Source organism: Gossypium arboreum, chromosome 10, assembly GCF_025698485.1.
Source record: "Gossypium arboreum isolate Shixiya-1 chromosome 10, ASM2569848v2, whole genome shotgun sequence".
Classification (NCBI taxonomy): domain Eukaryota; kingdom Viridiplantae; phylum Streptophyta; class Magnoliopsida; order Malvales; family Malvaceae; genus Gossypium; species Gossypium arboreum.
The window spans coordinates 130,591,000-130,610,504 of NC_069079.1; the positions used below are offsets into that span (position 1 = coordinate 130,591,000).

The 19,505-nt window shown below is 31.0% G+C and overlaps 2 protein-coding genes across 2 annotated transcripts; one reads left to right on the forward strand and one right to left on the reverse strand.

The window, feature by feature from the left end:
• Positions 1–9,210: 9,210 nt before the first annotated feature.
• Positions 9,211–11,695, reverse strand: LOC108489261 (60S acidic ribosomal protein P0). Its single transcript, XM_017793664.2, has 5 exons — positions 11,285–11,695; positions 11,116–11,184; positions 10,068–10,166; positions 9,585–9,977; positions 9,211–9,501 (listed from the first exon to the last, which is right to left on the reverse strand). Exons 1-5 carry the CDS (start codon positions 11,540–11,542, stop codon positions 9,355–9,357), a joined length of 966 nt encoding a protein of 321 aa, XP_017649153.1. The 5' UTR covers positions 11,543–11,695; the 3' UTR covers positions 9,211–9,354.
• A 2,027-nt stretch (positions 11,696–13,722) lies between these two features.
• LOC108489260 (syntaxin-31) lies at positions 13,723–16,222 on the forward strand. The gene is made up of 6 exons (XM_017793663.2): positions 13,723–14,142; positions 14,377–14,627; positions 14,713–14,858; positions 15,165–15,203; positions 15,482–15,679; positions 15,829–16,222. Exons 1-6 carry the CDS (start codon positions 13,731–13,733, stop codon positions 15,986–15,988), a joined length of 1,206 nt encoding a protein of 401 aa, XP_017649152.2. The 5' UTR covers positions 13,723–13,730; the 3' UTR covers positions 15,989–16,222.
• Positions 16,223–19,505: the final 3,283 nt, after the last annotated feature.

The following is a 19,505-nucleotide window of genomic DNA, read 5'->3' on the forward strand; positions in this document are numbered from 1 at the left end:
ATTAAAGGGTAAATGCTAACCACGAATTTTAAAACTACTTTATACTCAGAGCGAGGATCGAACTTTCAAATTAATATTCGACCCAAAAAATATATTATACAAGCTTAGGAGAATCTAAAACTAATCCAATGCATTCAAAATTCTAACATGTGATTTTTTATTCATAAATGGATTGGATATGAAACAATTTGTTTATCTACTAATTTTGGCTTATTTTCCCATTTTAGCTCGAAGAAAAGAAGAATAATGAAATAGCCTTAAAAGCATGGACCAACCCCCACACTATTTTGTAGTGTATTAGTTGAATTGCATTTGGAATATGTAAATATTCTATGATGTATATGTTTGTAAATGGTGTTCAACCACCATAATGACTTGCCCAATTTTTATCTACAAATTCCCATACATCCTAATATTCTTGTGTGATAAGTTATGCAAATAAATTACTTGATGCTCATTGTTACCATGTGTTGCACGTTTAATAAGTTTGACATGATTTTGTTCATTCATAGTGTTAGAAGGGAATTTTGATTCTTTACAATGTATTAAAAAGAGTTAAAAAAAAATTCTATTTCTAACCATTGGTTTAAAAGTAGGATGAATGATTTAATTTTGATAGATAATAATTTTTTGTTTTGAATAATTTCATTATAGTTTTTGATCATATCTGTTATTTCTAACATATTAATATTAAGAACTACCTATAATCCCTCCCCAACGCATAAATAAGAGGATAATGTATTTCAGCGCACTCAAACCCACGTCCTTCTACATTGGCGACAATGTCTCTGCCAATCGAACTAAAACTCAATCAACAATAATACTTAAATACAGCAGTGAATGTAAAAGAGATAAGCAGAAGCTCTGGCCCCTTAAAAATGGAAATTTTCGGTTAAGTCTCTTTAAGAATTATTAAATTTATAAATTTATATATGGTAAATTTATACTTTGAGCTCGAAAATGAAACAATTATGTTTAGACATTTTTGAAAATGATAAAATCATAAACTAATACATGATAGAAATATATTTTAACCTCTTAAAACTTATAATTTAATTTCGGTTCCTACTAAAATAATTTCTAAATTTGCCCTACTTAAATAAGATTTATATGGTAAAAATTAGTTATATATATTAATTTTGTCAAATGTTTATTAGTCATTAAAGATATTTAAAATTTTAATCTTTTAGCTTTGTATTAAAATTATTCAATTTGCAAAGGTGTCTTGAATGTCAAGTTCGAGTCTTATTATATTATGTGTGAGGTTTTTTAGGTTATTCTAAGTTTATGATATATTTTAATTTTTAATTCATTATATTTTTGCATTGAGTTTATTTTAATCTAATTAAATTTGCTTTAAAATAAAATTTCATTTATTATCTATCCAAATTAATTAAATTATCCTTTAAATATTAGAACGTGCTAAATATTTGTATTTGCTAAATAAAATTTATTTAAATAAATATTTTAAAAGTGAAATAAATAAGCATTTAACTTTTAGTTCAATTGACACTATTGTAGTATCTTAGAAAACATGGGTCAAAGGTTTCTGAACTGAAACAGTGATTGAACCGTCAGTTTACCGGTTCGATTAAATAAATTATTAACAATTTAAAATATTAAAAAATAAAAATATCTGATTCAATTAATTTTTTTCCTATTCAATTAATATATATAAATTTTCAAATCAACTTATCTAATAACTTTCTTCAGATCGATATCCAATCCCAATAATTGATTTCATCTGATTCAAACATTGATTTGAAATATGGTGGATAAATCATCCACCATTCCATTAGTTTATTTGCCCAGTGAAGCTTCCATTAATTAGACTCAATCTCCGCGTTTACCGCCTCAAAACAGCCATATCCGCCCAAAAGCCACCGCCTTTTACTCAAAACACGTGTCTTTTTCTTATTGCCCTTTCAGGAGCCGACTCGGCCCCGTATTGCCCTCCAACTCAGCCACGCTTTGTTTCCCAAATTACCACGCGCCGCACTACACGCGGTCGCCGTTTATATACAATGGGGGGCAACGTTTGATAGAAAAATATGTGAACGCACCGCCCACTTTTTCTTCAATTATCCACTTTAAAATTTTAAAAGAGAAATCTGTGGACTATTACCGCATTCTTTTCTATAATAACTAAATGGATAATATTTCGATTAATTTTTAGCACAATTAAATTTTAGTACGATTGATAACCTTTAGGGTGAAATCAAAAAAAATTTTTAGAGGAGTTCGAAATTAAATTATAATTTTTATGATAATAAAATATAATTTTACTTTTTGAATAGCCTATATTTTATAATGTTTAAAGGATTAAATAATTATTTTAGTATTTTTAGGGGATAAAGCGTAATTTTATATTTATTAATTCAAAATTTAAAGGACTTAAATGAAAAAAAATTCTATCTTAGGGGCCCCTGTCAGCACCCTTAGATATACCCCTGAATAACGTTATTGTACTTACGTCTTAATTTAATTAGTATTCTTGTTATTTTAATGGTTAAAAGAATACGAGTATAAACATATTTAAGCACACACTATCCTTTAATTTAAATGTTGGGACAATATCAAAGATAGAAACTTTATACAGAAGGATGAGATATTAAAATTTTGAGAAACGGAAATAAAAAATTTATTCTAAAAAAACTTAAATTATATTATTTATTTTTGGAAAGACCAAAATTACTATTTTTTTCATTTATTTGAATGGTTAAAACATGCAAAATGAAAAATCAATACTCGAAAAGGATTATTAGTTAAATTATAAGCATCGATTATATATGTTTTTTTGACACAATACCTATAATCACTCGTAGTCTCTCCCAACCTATAAAGAGGATAATGCGTTTCATCACACTCAAACCCACATCTTCTTACATTGACAACAATACATATATATATATACCAATTAAACTAATACTCAATTCGAAATACATAATTAAACTTAAATCAAAAGAATTCTAAATTAAAAACCTTCATCTTATTCAAATTTAGATGAGGAAGAATAAAAAAAGAGGGGTTATAATTCACTTATTTATAGATGCTTTGCTGTGAGGTTAAGCAAAGGCTCCAATTTATGGAAATTCATATTTATTAACTTTTAAAAAAATTGTCTGAAAAAACACAAAGATTTGGCTTAGCCGTCATTACATTTTTTTAAAAGAAAAGAATTTGAATCTTCTCACCTTTAATAAAAAAAAGAAATTACAAATAATAATAATAATAATCTGAAAATTGGTTTGCAATAAAATAACATTATGATGAAAAAGACTTAAAAGCAGAACGGCTAAAAGAGCAACATGATTATCAACTCAAATGTTTTGCTTTACTTTTATTGTTATTTTTATTAAATTTAATGTTGTTATTATTATAATAATATAAGAGAATTTTATGTTTCATGTTTTATCGATTTTCTGTCTGATTTAGTTCCCATTCTTGCTAACCTGTCTCCTTTATCCAAAATTAACTTTGTCGTGTTAAAGTTAAGTTTAAACTTATCAATTATATTATCCATAAACTTTTCTTCTAATTTGCTGCTTTTTTAATTTTTTAAAATATATAAATATATAAATTAGAATCCTTAATGGATTGATAATTTTAATTTTAATTTGAGTTTTAAAATTTTGAATAATTTTAGTTTGAATTAATTTGAGTTTATATAATTTTGAATCTAATTAAGATTTAAATTTGATTTATTTTGAATTTGAATTGTTTTGGGTTTGAGATATTCGGCTTTGAGGTTTGGAACTTTCGGTCATGTTATTACGAGTTTAAAACATATCAAGTTTCAATCCTTTAAATTTCAATTATTTTCAATATAAGTTATTTTGAGTTTGAACAATTTTAAATTTGAATTTAATATGCTATTAATTTTATCTTAAAATAGAATTAAATCAAATTTTTAAATTTAATATTTAATTGAAACTAATAAGATTAGCATATTTATTGTCAATGAAAGAGGACATAGGTTTGAGTGCGCTGAAACGCATTATCTTCCTATTTACAGATTAGGGAGAGGCTATAAGTAATTCTAGACATTGTATTAAAAAGAACAGATATGATCAAAACATATAATAATTTAAAAAAAAAACATTTGAATATTAAGGTTAGATTAGGGTTTATTTCAAAAGGAGGAAATTTTCATTGGAAATCGTCTAAAAACAACAAAAGCAAGCAAACTATATATATAATTAATATTGTTTTGGGGTTTGATTTGTTGATGCTTTCAACAACCAAAAGATCTAGAAGTTTCTTTTGAGTCAAAATTCTAAAAAAAAAAAGGGAAGAAGAACGACTTGTCTTAATGTTGAACACATCCCGAAGTTAGATGTTAATTATACTTATCTTGAAGTAACCTAAGATGAGGTTAAGCATGAAATTTAAAATTAATTAGGAGAAAATTTAAATAGAATTCGAGATTTAATTAATGTGATCTTCCTCAATTCATTTGTAACTTTAATGCCCCTTTGGTTAGGTCAGGTTGGTTTTCCTCCGAGTAAATTTGGGTTGAGTTAATTTTAATTTTAATTCTAAAATTTTTGGATTATTTTTGTTCAGGTCAATTTCGGGTTTAGTTTTCTCCTTTTAGGTTCAGGATGTTTGGGTTTAAGTTATTTTTGGTTTCGATTATTAATGTTTAAAGTTCAATTTTTTCATACTGATCCATTACGGATTCAAGTCATTTTACCTGTGGTTAGTGTAAAAACGGCGGTGATGGTGAGATTAAATACTGTAGCGTGAGACAAAAAATAAGCTAAACGTATCGTACCGCACCCTATCGCCCATCTAACCCACGCTGAGTTTTGATCAATTTAGGTTAAAGTCTTTTTTTAATTTAAGGTAATTTCTGATTTAGGTGAATTTGACTTTCAATTTGAATTCTTAATTCTTTTTATAATCAAATCAAATTGATGAGATAATTTTGTTTAAAAATTAAGATTTACTGGTGGATAGGCATTGAAGATAAAATTGTTGCGATTTGCCTCTAAAATCTTAAACAATTTTAAATTGATGGGACCCAAGTGTTAGTGAAGAATTAGGCAAAGAGCCCATCTCTTTAGCAGGCTTTCTATAGGTTATGCACTTAACACAAATTTGAACTTTAATTAGTGTTGTTATACCGATTAAAATCAAACCAAAATAATTAACGTGCTTAATTGGGGTTTAATCATAATTCTTCTACACCCTTGAATTAAAACTTCATTATTATGCGCCAATAAAGAAATCAACTAAAACCCAATGTTTAATTTAATTAATGGATTTGATAGATTTGGCAAAGATTTCGAGAAATTATACTGGGTTTAAATCGCATTATATGTGGGTCATGTTCGAATATATTGCGATTTTTAGTTTGTTTTTCTTTGTATTGAGTTAATTTTAATTCTAATTGATTAGTCAGTTGAGTCTTAATTCAATTGGTACTGTTGTTATTACAATAATCAGGAAGACGATAGTTTAAACACATTATAGATAGAAATAAGTATGGTATTAAAAGAAACTAATTAATCAAACATGTAATATTTGTGATTTGTACTATACTTAGGGTGGGTTTATATGGGCAATGTGTTTACTTGCGGTTAGTGTAAAAATATCGGTGGTAATGAAATTAGATACTGTAGAGATACTATAATATGAGATAAAAAGTAAACAAAGCACACCTCACCGTACCCCACTGCCTATCCAAACTCACCTTATACTTAAAAAAATAAAATTAGTCAAATATGTTTTTAAATTCTAACCTCTCATATGCCCAAAGTCCAAACTACCACTACCCTATTATGTAAAAAATGAAAATAGATATGATCCCACTTTGAAAATTTTGCCCATCCTCACAAATAATTGGTAAGTTGATTATCATAGGATCAATGCCACTTGGTAAATAAATTGGGCCATTAGGAAGCTAGACTTGTAGGACAAGTGTCCTAATTAAGACCTAGAAGATTATTAGTATAATTGGACCAAACTTTAGCCTAATCAATATTAATGAGCAATTATTTTAATCCAAATCAAGTTGATTATTGGTTATGCTAATTTTCAATGTTCTTGATCACGGTTTGATATCCAAATCAAGGTTTAATTTCAGTGGACTTAAACCACTTATCAAAATTAATACTATGACTTGAGCTCGAATTGAAATTCGTTGATTGATAGTTTAATAATATATTAATAAAAAAGTATCATTTAAATTTAAATTTAATTAGAAGTTAATTTAATTATTCAAAATTGGCTCTCTTAAATGTTAAAAATACATTTATAAATAATGATAAAAAATTCAACTGGACTCATTTATTGTTCAAACTGAATATTAAGATACTTGAATTTGGCTAACTCGATAGCTTTGGTTGCTTATCTTGAGAATGAATAAATAGAATTTCAACTCTCTTTTTTAATCGAACTCAAGTAATTTTCCAGCATAAGATTCTCATTTACATCCTTACTCAAAACTATTTTCTTAATTCTTATAGTTGCTTAATTTTATGTTCTTTCGAGAGGTTAAAACTAAATAAACATTATTTACATAATTTCTAATTCGAATTTGAATAATGTGTAGAAATTTAAAAAAAAATTAATTTGAGTTTGGATCATGATCCAACTTTTTAAATTTATGTATTAAATAATAATGAGTTGGATTTGATCTATTTGTAGGTATTTAGAGCAAAAACATTGTGTTTTAGGCTGGTGGGCAATATGGTTTGGGATTAGATCAATGTCTAGCTTTGAGTTCATATGTGGAACCTTGTGGCCAATAATTGCCCCTTTCATGCCAAAGATTATTTTAACAACTTGGACAAGTGGTTCAAGTCATCTCTTCTTCTTACGTTCCACCAAGTGCTTCTATTACTTTATAATGATATATTTCGATTATCTTTTCATAAATACAAAAATAAAAATAAAAATTCAGGACTTAATTCTATTTATTATAATTATTTATAAGGGATGATTATATATATATTATCCGAGAGATGATTTTTAATTGGGTTGATAATATTGAGATTCCGAATCTTTGAGCATTTAGGTTTGAGTTTTACCATATGTGAGTTATTCTCAGATTTTTTCTGGGTTTAAATCCATCATGTGTGAATTTTATTTGGATATATTATTTCACATGTATTATTTGTGATTTTACCTGTAATTGTACTAATAAAAAAACAAATTAAAAGCTATTCTAAAATTAAAAACAAACCAATCCCAGAGTTTATTTCTTAATCTAAAACCTAAAAAAGAAGTTATAGATTGATTTGGATTAAACCTGCCAATTGAGTATGTCGAGTTGGATTTGGATCAAGTCAATTTGCATTTTAAAATTTCCGAGTCAATTTCAAGTTTAGGTCATTTAAGTTTGAGTCAATTATGAATTTAAATTGTTTCAATATCATGTCATTTTGAGTTTAGAGTTATTTTGGATTCAAATCATTCAAGTATGAGGCTCGAGTATTCTAGATCAAGTCATTACAGGTTAAAGATCATTCACTTTAAGTTTGAATCATTTCAAAATTAAATTATTTTAAATTCGAATCATTTCATATTCCAATCATTTACCTTTTATGACCAAATTGGATTGGATGGAGTTGATTGAATCAACTTCCTTTTTTTTATAATCCATACCCATGCATTAGATAAACAAATGTAGCCTAGGACTACAAAAACTCATCATCTATTACCACAAAAAATAAAGGATTAGAGTTGTTGGGGTCACTACTTCTTAATTCAAAAAAAGGCATCAATAATGCAACATATCATAGACTTTTTTGAACCAAATGAAATAAAATTTAGGACATTGCGTCACCTTGCTTGCTTGCTTGCTTCCTTGTTCCAACTTTGTTCCTAGATTTTGTTATTTCAACTTCTTAACTTATGGGGTAATAATAGATGGAGACTTTACAATTATTATTATAGTAAGTCACGAAAGGCCCAAATGCCATGAAGTTAGGGATGGATGGCAAAATAACCCGGGCCTGATGGGCTTTAATCCGACTTGATTTTATAGGATCGACCTTTTAGAAATGGAGTTTCGGTGATATGTCGAGACGGGTATTAATTCTTCAACTAGTCAAGTCAAATCTCGGTCAAAATTAGAAAAAAAAAAAACCCATTTCGCCTTAAGATATTTACTAAAATACCTTTTATATAATTTAAGTTTAAAATATATGATAATAAAATTAATGTAATATTTGCTTTAGCATAATTATATCTAAAAAGAATTAATAGTATCATTAGAAAAATTAGTATTCTATTTTGATAAAATATAAAAAAGTTAAAAGTCAAAGTAACATATCAATTTAATTTTTCGGGTTATTCAAAACGAACAAATTAATATTTAAATTTGAATTAAATCAAAATTGAATTGCTAATGATAAACACTTAAGTTGTCAAAATTTGATTTCTAACATTGAATTTAATTTCTGAATTTTTATCCCATTTTAATAATTTAAATTGTCTTCAATACTCCTAGGTACTTGAAATGAATTTTTTTTTATGCTTCAAGATTATAGTTCCCACTATTAATTTGTTACTTGAATTTTTTTTTTTAATTTGCAAACAGTGGTTGCTCATCAATTTAGAATTAGTACAAAGAGGGATCGACCAAAACACTTCTTATTTGGCTTTTTTGGGTTGATAGCATGCCGTATATAGAAGAATAAGAATTTATTTGTCTTTCAAAGTTTATCATGGAATTTAACAAAGATCATTAAAATATCAGTTTGTTAAACAAGACAATATATTACTATTCTTGCGTTGGATCCGTATAAAGATTCAAATAAAGAGTCTAAGCAAATCTTAGAAGTTGGATCCATCTAAAGATTCAAATGAAGAGTCTAAGCAAATCTTAGGAGTTGGATCGTCTAAAGGATAAGCCGATGGATATAGGTTTTGGTATGTTTATTTAGTTTTCTAGGTTTTCCACCAAAAATAAAATAAAATTACATGATATTGGTTGACATTATTTAATCTAACATTAACCCTTCATTATATATACAAATTTTAGAACACAAAAACCCACCATAATCCTATAACTCAAACCTGACACAATAATATTTGATCATAAAAAATAAAAAAAACTTTACCATCCTAAACCCTATCTGACAAAAACTAAAACTAACAATATAACCCAAATCCAAAGCAATCCACGCAGTTGACAGATCTATAACATATTATGTAGGAAACACTTTAACAAAATGGAACCTGAGATGTAGATAGAACTGGCAAAAAGACTAATTTAAGACTTCATAAATCATCCAAAACTTAGAGCAATCAAAGTACATCAACGAGAACTACGAGAAACAATAAAGCAGATAATGTAAACTGTCAATAATCCTATATGTTTATGCTTTAATACAAATAACCTTAGTCGAAGAGACTGAATCCCATATCGTCATCAGACTCTTCTTCAGGTTCAGGTTTCTTTTCCTCCTCGGCAGGGGCAGCAGCAGGAGCAGCAGCACCACCACCACCAGCAACAGGGGCAGCGGCAACAGCAAACTTACTTGGATCCTGGATTTATGCAGAACTTAATTTAGATAACAACATTATGGAATTCCAAAAGTATAAGACGAGATAAAGGGTGAATTCCATACCGCCAAGTACTCCTTCACTTTATCAGCCTGGGGGAAGGAATACTCAGTTGCAACAGCAACGGCCAATACATTCTTGTAGCCATTGATGAACATGTGTGGTGCAGCAGCCAGGGTTGGGTACGAGATGGCGAGAGACAATGCCGTAACCATGGAGACACCACTAGCGAATTTCTCAATCAGGTCATCCTCAGTAAGGTCAAGCACCTCAGGGCTAAAGACTGACCCATTGTCATAAACAGACAAGACAACAAGACCGTATGAGAATGGCCTAATTCCGAGCTTGGCAAGAAGTGCAGCCTCAGAAGAACCAACCTTGTCACCCTTCTTGATAAGCTCAACGGGAGTGATAATTTCAACAGTACCTTTGTTAATCTTGGTGGGAATATTGAGCACCTACAACGTAATCAAAAATTGATAATAAGAATTAAGCAATCATGAAGAACAGACATAACAAGCAAAACACTACCAGGATATAGCCAGTACCTGGAAGAAAGAGGTCTGTGATGGGTCAAGACCAGTGTTGCCGGGTGGAACAACCACATCAATAGGTGCAACCAGACCAACACGAGCAGGAGCTCCAACCTGTTCATAAAATAATATGATATTAGAACAAACACACAAAAGTGACAGCAAGAAACAACTACTAGATCAAGTAAAATTGAACTTCACAACATCAAACATCAAAAATCACAATTGCAAAGTTTATAACTGTGAAAACACACAGAATACAACTCAACAATGAGAATGGAGACTTTATCTGTTGGTTAATTCAAGCATAAACAAGTACACTAATGAATCAACTTATAAATTCAAAATAACAGCGGGCCAAATAGCATAATATGAGCTTCCATTGATAAAAGTAGCATGAAAGCTCATTTACTAGAAGTCAGATTGCATTTTGCCCCTTCTAATAAAAAAATAGGCAAATTAGTCCTTATACATTAAATCAAAAAGCAAAAGAGCCCTCTTAAAAATTTCATTTCATCTATTTATCCCTTTTGAAACTGATCCATGCACGTCAACATCATCAACACATGGTCCAAGTAGCACATCATGAATACTTGTCTGGTTAATCCCTCAACCATGCCAAATTTCTTACAGTAAAAATGGATGAAAAATTTAACAAAAAAATCAGTTTACTCTTTGATCTAAAGTACATGTACTAATTTAGCTATGTTTTGAATAAAGAAGGCAAAATGCAATGCAACTCCTAGTGCAGAGTCACCATGATACTTTTACCAAATAGCATAATATGAGCTTAAATTCAATCTTAAAAATTCCAAAAAATTGATTTTTATCAATGAGAAAAACTATAAATCCTAAACCATTCATTTAGCTAACCATACTAAATTATAAATTACATAACAATAACTTTAGCCTCCTATGACTAAATGTTCTACAGATATAACAAAATCAAGTATTCCAAATTTCCACCAAGTATATAGACCCTAAAAGAATTGCCAAAACAATCCTAATATCAAATATCCAAACTTCCATTAATGAATAAAAGATTAACGTAAAAGTAATATACCTTGTATTTAGCAACTTCCTCACTGACTTCCTTCAAATCACCCTTAGTAAAGATCAAACCCACATTTCCCTGATTCAAAAACAACCAAAAAAGGGGTTACTTCAATTCATTCATTAAACACTAAAAAACCCAAAATTTATATACAAAAAGATTGAAACTTTTGAAGTACCTGAAGCAAAGGGATAAGGTTAAGGAAAGCTTGGTTCCCAGTCTTCTCAGCATGCATCCTAACAGACCTTTTCATCATAGTGTTCTTACCCATTAAAACAACTGAGTCGCCTCGGAGACCTTTCCGAATGTTCTGGAGCTGGTTCGAGCCAACATTGTCGGCTGCGGCGATCAAGATCTGCGTGTACTCATCTAAGAGCTGGCACAGTTTCGCGTCGTACGCGATTTTCTTTTCGGCCTTGGAGGGTTTCACTGCCATTTCGGGAATTGGTGAAAAAAAGGTTTACAAAAGGGCAAAATCGAGGGCCAAGACGATGCCGGACGGTCGGTCAAGGCGGACAGCTGATTGGCGCCGTCTCTTTAACCTCTGATTTTGATGTTAGTAAAGAATGGAGATTAGGGTTACAGTTGGTTTATATAGTAGGACGGGAAATGAAAGGGGAATTAGGGTTTTGGGGGTTGTGATTGGATCGAACGGTTGAGATTAGTTCCGGGTATTTTTAATTGTTGGATTTGGTTCGGGTTTTGGGGACTTTTTGTTATATGGGCTTGGGCTTGGTTTTTAGCGTTTGGAGTAAAATAGGAAAATGACATGTTAGTAAATTTGGTTTTAGTCCCTCTAATATATATAGTTTTTTGTGGAAACCCATCCAAAAATTAAAGCTGCAACCAACCTACACAATGTTAGTCCTTGACCGTTTTCATTAGGGATGCAATTGAGTCAAGCCGAGTCTAAAAACTGTCAAGTTTCAGCTCGAAATTTAGAATTTGATACTCAATTCAAGTGAGCTCAATCGAACATTTGTTTTTGAGCTCGAGCTCGATTAAGTTCGTTTATTAATTTTTATACTCGATCTCGAACTAAAGTTCGAACTCAACTTGATAATTAAGCTTAGGTTAATAATATATATTGAGGCTTATGAGCTATTCGAGATAAGTATTACTAAGCTCATACTCAGCTCGATCGATAACAAGAGCTATTCAAACTCGAGCTCAGCTCAATAATTACGGAACAGAGTTTGAATTTCTTTCGAGTCAAACTTTAATATCTTGTGAGCACTAATACCTCACTTACACTTTTACCGTTATATGCTCCCCATGATTCTACTTCCACTATATTAAGTCCATCGAACCATATTGGCATCTTTTTATTTACAAAACACTTTTCTAGAATATTGACATAATTAGCCCAAGTTGTTAACTTCCTTAACTATTTTAATTAAAATATTGACATTTATTTATTTAATAAACATCTTTTTTTAGAAAAAGTCATGCATGCATGATGAGTTAGAAAATAAAAAAAAAATTATGTAAAAATTTTGATTGAAATAATTTAGTGTATTTACCAGGGATTTAAATTGCAGTTACGGCCATATTTTCGGTTGCGCTGCGTTTATTGCGGTTGCGGACATAACGGATTCGATTGCAGTCATTGCGGGTATCGCGGTGTAAATTTTTTTAAAAATCGCACAACTTATTGTAAAACATAATAATTATAATTATAATTATAATTATAAAAAGTCACTTTTAATGATTTTTAAAGTTTTCTAACACTTATTGTAAAATAACGAGAATAGCAGCCCGTTATTGCCTCAATTGGCCGTTACCCGTTAAATTGCGACTGCGATCTATCGCTATTGGTGTGACTCTGCTTCACAAAGCTATTTTCAACAGTAGTGGTTTCGGAAGGCGCCGCTACTGCTATATAGCAGCCGCTATTTCACTACTCGACCGCTATTTACATCCCTGTTATTAACTATTTAAGTTAACTAATACCATTATAAATATCGAGGAACCAAATGATACAAATTAAATTATAAAATTAAAGCTTAATTTAAATTATAATAATTTGATATAAAATGTTAGACGACAAGTCATATTCATCGAGCTAACATGGCATCATCACACCAGACCATGTTAACATTGGAAGATCGCACTAAATCAAGGTTGTTTGAACTGGATTAGATCACGAATTAGTTAGGGTGTCAATCTAGAGAAGGGCATTGAACCGTTGACCCGGAAATTGATACAAATCGATTGAATTTGGCCAATATGGTTGAACCATGCGGATAAACCGATTGATCCGAATTTAAAATATTTTAATATTTTTATTTTTTATAAATTTTTTAATATTTTATCTAATCAAACTAGACAGATCGATGAATCGGTGACTTAACTGATTTGATTAACTATTTAATTATGAAAACCTTAACTAAAACTATCGAAAACTACCTATTGTTTTATATTATCATTAGTTAGACTGGATAGTTAATGCCGTGAATTAGAATGAGTATTATTTTTCTTTAACTTTCGGAATGACATCATAGAACTAAAAATTAAATTTCTTAAAGTATAGAGATTAAATATTAAAGTTGGGCATAATAGAGGGATTAAAACCTAAATTTAACCAAATATTGTAAGATGGCGGGCAGATTCATGAAGCTGACATGGAAACATCTCATTGGACCACGCTAACAAAAGAAGAAACCACCCAAATGAATTTTGTTCTGATTTTTTCTCAGGTAACCGTTTCTCTCCAATTCCTTAATATAAGTCCTTTCACCGGCAGCCGCCAACCAAATCTCCCTTTCTCCGGCCGACTTAAACGGCGCCGTTTCCCTCCGCCCATGGCTTCCCCGTACAGAGATCGGACCGCCGAGTTCCGATCACTATCCCAAACGCTTCAAAAGCTCGGCGGAGGGATCTCAATCGTCAATCATAATAATAATCATCTCCAAGACGACCACGTTTCTAAATCACTGCCGTCTCTATCCTCCAGATCTGAGTTCAATAAAAAGGCTTCTTTAATCGGGTCGGGTATCCATGAAACCTCTCAAAAGATTGGTCGACTTGCTAAATGTAAGCCATTTCTTTTAATTGTTTTCTTAGCTTAATTTTTTTAAAAAGTTTTGCTTGTTATTCGATCCAATTCAAAAATATAGTAATCCAGATTTTAGCTCTTAAGATTAAAAAAAAGTTGATTAATTTATGTGCTATAGGTATAAATCCTAAGGATCAGATTAGTAGCTAGTTTTCAATTGGGATTTTGAAATGTTGTGAATTTTTTTATTGTTTTTAATGTAATTGTTGCAGTGGCGAAAAGGTCATCAATGTTCGATGATCCGGTTGTTGAAATACAAGAACTGACTGCGTTGATAAAAACTGATATTACCACCTTGAATATGGCACTTTCTGATTTACAAACACTTCAAAACATGGAGATTGCCGATGGCAATTACTCCGAGGATCGAATTGTTCATTCGACCACTGTTTGTGATGACTTGAAGAACAAGTTAATGGGTGCTACAAAGCATTTTCAAGATGTGTTGACTGCAAGAACTGAGGTTTCTTTATTATCTTGACTATCCTAGAATTGTAGTTTGTCTAATGAGAGTAGGAACTAATGAAGCATTACTTGTGGTTATGCAGAATATTAAAGCTCATGAAAATAGGAAACAGTTATTTTCTAAAAGTACAATAAGAGAGAACCCGTTTCAACATCAAACGAAATCCGTAACTGAGCCACCTCCTTGGTCTAGTTCTTCAAAGGTCCCCACGAGTTCACCACTGTTAGGGTAGGTACTCTCATTTCTTGGTGCTGCATTTAGGATATATAAATGAACATTGGAATAAGAAACTACTACGGTAGCTTTTACCCTGTCTTCATGTATAGGTGGCTGGATCAAGTCGTTTTCCAGCCATTATTTCTGAATCTAAAAGAATCTTTTCATTCGGCACAGTGCACTACAATTTACTCGATAACATTGAATATTATATTTCGTTAGACATTTAAGTTTGCTGATGTGCCAGTTTTTGCCAGTGCTAAATGATAGCTACTACTCTTGTTGTTTGACTAATGTATGTATTTTGTTTTTAACCAGACCGCCACAAAATGGAGTTCAAGCTGGAAGCCAACTGAGGTGTGTGTATTTGTTATATTTGATTGAAGTCCGGAGTTTATATATATTTTTTTCCCATAAATCAAGTGTTCTAGTTATTGGTCATAATACTGAACTAGTTGCAGCAACATCTTTATGTCATCTTATGAAATTTAGACGTCTTGGTACTTATCCTTTACCACGCATTCAGATCGAACCCATGCTCCCTTTTTTAACTTTTATTTTATTTTATTTCTATGGAATTGATTATGGCTTTGTGTTTTCCCTATTTGTTATATTTTCCTCTACGAAACTTGTAGACGAAGGCCAGCTGTGGATGGCACGCCTTCAAACCACATGGAAATGTCTATGTTGCAACAGGTAGTTCCCAGGCAAGAGGAATACTCTCAAGGTAGAGCAGTTGCACTTCAAAATGTGGAATCTACAATTTCAGAACTTAGTGGGATCTTTACACATCTAGCTACAATGGTTGCACATCAAGGAGAACTAGCTATCAGGTCTCTGCTCCTTTTACTCATATTTATTTGCTTATTTCCTTAAGGTTTAGAAATGGCAGTTACTACATCATTTCTCTTAGCATATCATTAGCTTGATATGCATTTTTAGTCGTTCAAGAATCTGCCTAATCGATATGACTTGTGAGCAGGATTGATGAAGATATGGATCAATCATTAGCTAATGTCGAAGGTGCTCGTAGTGCTTTATTGAGGCATCTTAACCAAATATCATCAAATAGATGGCTTTTAATCAAGATATTTGCTGCTATCATCTTTTTTCTAGTGATCTTCGTCATCTTTGTAGCTTGAAGTGGTAACTTTGAGATTCCGACGCATACTTCTTATAACCACATGGCTTCGAGATTCTTGTAAGTGTTACTTTGTCATATTTTGGATATTCAATTGGCTTTGCCGTGATTTTCATATGGTCCTAGCTTGTAAAAAGTTGCAGGCATCTAGCTATGTTGAAAGTAGCAAAACTCCACCATACCTTAGTGCTTGTAACCATTCCATCTTGTGCTTAAAGAGGGTTGTTCGCGATAATTTGATATCATGTCATATGATTATTATAATCCAAAATGATTAATTTTCTTATCCCATCTTTTATACTATTTTTTATTGATCAGTTGTAGGTACTTGTTAGTGTTATATCTGACAATAGGTGATTTGTAGATATGTACCTTTGGAAATCCTTTTGCCAAGGGTGTCATAAATTGAATACACTATGTTCTCATTGAATAGTAAAGATGTCTAGGCATAAAGCCCCCACTGCCAGTCAAAGAAGCCAAAACCTGTCAACCCCGAGGTAGAAGATTCCTTTCTCGAGGCTGTATCAATATGTTCGGTCTTATGGCTGTAGAAGAAGAGCCTTTGCCTATATCCCAAGAACAAGGAGCTATCACCCAATGAAAGAATCTTCTCCCACTTGTGATCATGTTTAGTTTGAAAATCATAAATTCAACCACCATTAGTTCTGATGGTTTAATTACAATATTGTGAGACGCCACACAAAGATTTCCAACCAAATAAAAAAGATATTTCCTCTCAGAGGCATTACATGAAATCGGTGAGACAAAATTTACATCGAAACATACAATTTTCCATTGAAATAAATGGCATCAACTACTAGACCAAGATTCGGATTCGGAGTCCATGCTTTATCCCCAGGTTTCGCAAAAGTTAAAAGGAGTTATAAAGCGAATAAATCGCTACAACTATACAATCAGTGTCGGACTCATCAAGACTTGAACATGATATTAGTTTGCTTATACAGAACTTACACACTTCTTCTAGTGAACAATTTACTGAGTAGGTGAAAGCTAGTGAATCAAGTGAAAGAAGGGAAAGAGTAGCTCTTGACAATGGATTAAACAATTGAACTTCGAGACTGATGTTAATAGTTACAATCCAACCAATAGGACTTCTCTGACATCTCTTTCATCATAACTCTAAAAAATCGAGCTCGACAAAGATTTCTTCCAATATACTACAGAAATAACGTTTGATATCACGAGAACAATTTGATTAATTTTAAAAAATTAAAGATAAAATTCAAATATTTAAAAAAAGTTGAAAGGCAAATTTAACTAATAAAGAATAAATACCAAATTGATACCCTAAACAAAATTAGATATTAAAATAAAATACAAAAAATTTAGGCGACAACAATGGAACTCAATGCTCCTCAAGGCAATAATGCACACGGTCCAAGATAAAAGGAAATTTGTGGAATTTTTGTGATCTGATAGTTCCATGTGAGACTGAAAATGAGAGAAGTAAATTGCAAAATGATAGGAAATCAAAGATACTTCTCTTTTAAAGTAAATTGCAGAATTTGTAAATAGTAATTTTTTGTTCATTAAATTGCAGCTTAAAAATGTATAAATTGCGAATGTTAACTTCTGAATCAGCAAATTTGGATCACGACGTCGCATCACATTCACAGGCATCTAGCCCCTCTAGGCTTTGCATTTTGACAAACTTTTTACAATAGAAACATAAAAGGACAAGCGAGGGCATAAAGGAACACTAGCCAGAGATAAAAATAAACAAGGGCAGCCCACACCCCACCTCAGGCTCACAGACCCTAAACCCCCAAACAGCAGAATAAAAAAGCAGAGTCTACCAGGAACAAAATTTGTCATGCTCCATTTATCCATTTATGTAATGAGTGGAGTACTATAGGATAGTGAAAGTTTGAGTTTCTTTGGTAGCATTTTATATGCTTCTTTGCATAATAAAAGATACCAATTACAAAACTCAGTTACCGATTTGATGATTTCTGCATGGATGGACAGCTCATGCAAATCAACTTTTCTGAAATCGAAGGGATATACATTGACGTGCTTAGTCTCTCCTTCGATATCATCCTTGTAGAATACTCTGACCAATTTTTCGGTCTTCAAACAATAAGCTGCAACATGGCTAGGTATTTCAAAATATGTGATTTTTAGGTCTCGTTAAAGGGTTGACAGATAGGATTGAATTTGGACTGATTTAAAAGGTGTCATATATCTCCTTATATAATTTAATGTAGTGCTGTGGCTTCCATTCACTACCATCTTTCTCGTATACTTGAAACCCTCCTCCTTGGTTACAAGAACGAAGGGGGAAACTCTTGTAGTTCTTTTTCTCCATTTCCAATGTTTTGAAGAAAATATCATATAGTTGGTGGTGGACACATTGTGAATGCTCTTGCCTTTCAAAATTGCTATTATACATTTATACCTCCAATCCCTTGTCAAATCTCCACTCATTGAACTCGAATTTTCGTCATATCCGTATTGGTTTACTAATTACCTGCCTATAATCATTATTATTTAACATAATTAAATAAATTCTTCCACAAGTTAAACAAATAAAATAACAAAAACATGAAAAGTAAAGTATTATCTACTCCCATCGTCTTTCGACTAATATTGTTCTTCGGAAACAACTAATTTAACAATACATTTACACTGTTATAATCTTCGACAATGGTGCTAACAACTTCACCGCGTCATGACATACGTACACCAAGTAAAGAATTAGCATAAAATATAAGTAACTAAAAACGATTTTTACTACAAGTGTAACTGATCAGTTGTAATATTTATAAGTGTTACAATAAAACACTCCGAGTATTTTAAGATTAAACCCAATGAATTGCTAAATTGGTAAATGCATTTATCAAGTTATTACAAGTTAAGTAATTACTAGTATATTGAGTTAGAAATTATTAGTGCAAATTCAAATATAAATTGTTTATAAACTAAATTTAAATTATCAATTAAACTAATTTTTTCCTATATATTGTTTTAGACAATGTAAATGATTAAAATGATAGGTACAATTGATTCGTTAATCACTAACTAAGCTAATAAACATATATCGATTATATTATTTGTCACCCTTAGCTAGAAATTTCCTCTAGATCTCACCTAGGCATGTAGATCTCCTCTCGGTCTCACTATTCAACACAATTATATCGAACTATCTAGTGATAAATTTTCCTTTCGACCTTGTTTCTCTAGATTTTTCACTAGAGACATCAATTCTAACATATGAAACATTTCGATATAAAAGAACAACCAAACAATTAAGCATAGACATTAACTTAATTTAACAATCGATTCATCAATTAACCAACAAGCAATATCAGCACATAAAAAAGCTTAACATCCAAATAAACATTTCATTGAACAGTTGATATGCACAATTTAAAGGTAAGAAAAAGAAATATTCATTTAGATGTGAAATCAATGACATCCAAAAGTTTAATTCATCTCCATTTACAAAAGTCTTTAACAAGAAAAAATGATTAAAACAACAAAAAATAAAATTGATT

Bases quoted from the DNA above. Each gene is read 5' to 3' on its own strand.
- LOC108489260 (XM_017793663.2), top strand. From the start codon at position 13,731: ATGGAAACATCTCATTGGACCACGCTAACAAAAGAAGAAACCACCCAA. The intron at 14,628-14,712 runs GTTTCTTTATTA...GTGGTTATGCAG, and splicing joins TGTTGACTGCAAGAACTGAG to AATATTAAAGCTCATGAAAA. The intron at 15,204-15,481 runs GTGTGTGTATTT...CGAAACTTGTAG, and splicing joins CAAGCTGGAAGCCAACTGAG to ACGAAGGCCAGCTGTGGATG.
- LOC108489261 (XM_017793664.2), bottom strand. From the start codon at position 11,542: ATGGCAGTGAAACCCTCCAAGGCCGAAAAGAAAATCGCGTACGACGCG. The intron at 11,185-11,284 runs GTACTTCAAAAG...TTTTTGAATCAG, and splicing joins ACCTTATCCCTTTGCTTCAG to GGAAATGTGGGTTTGATCTT. The intron at 9,978-10,067 runs GTACTGGCTATA...ATTACGTTGTAG, and splicing joins CACAGACCTCTTTCTTCCAG to GTGCTCAATATTCCCACCAA.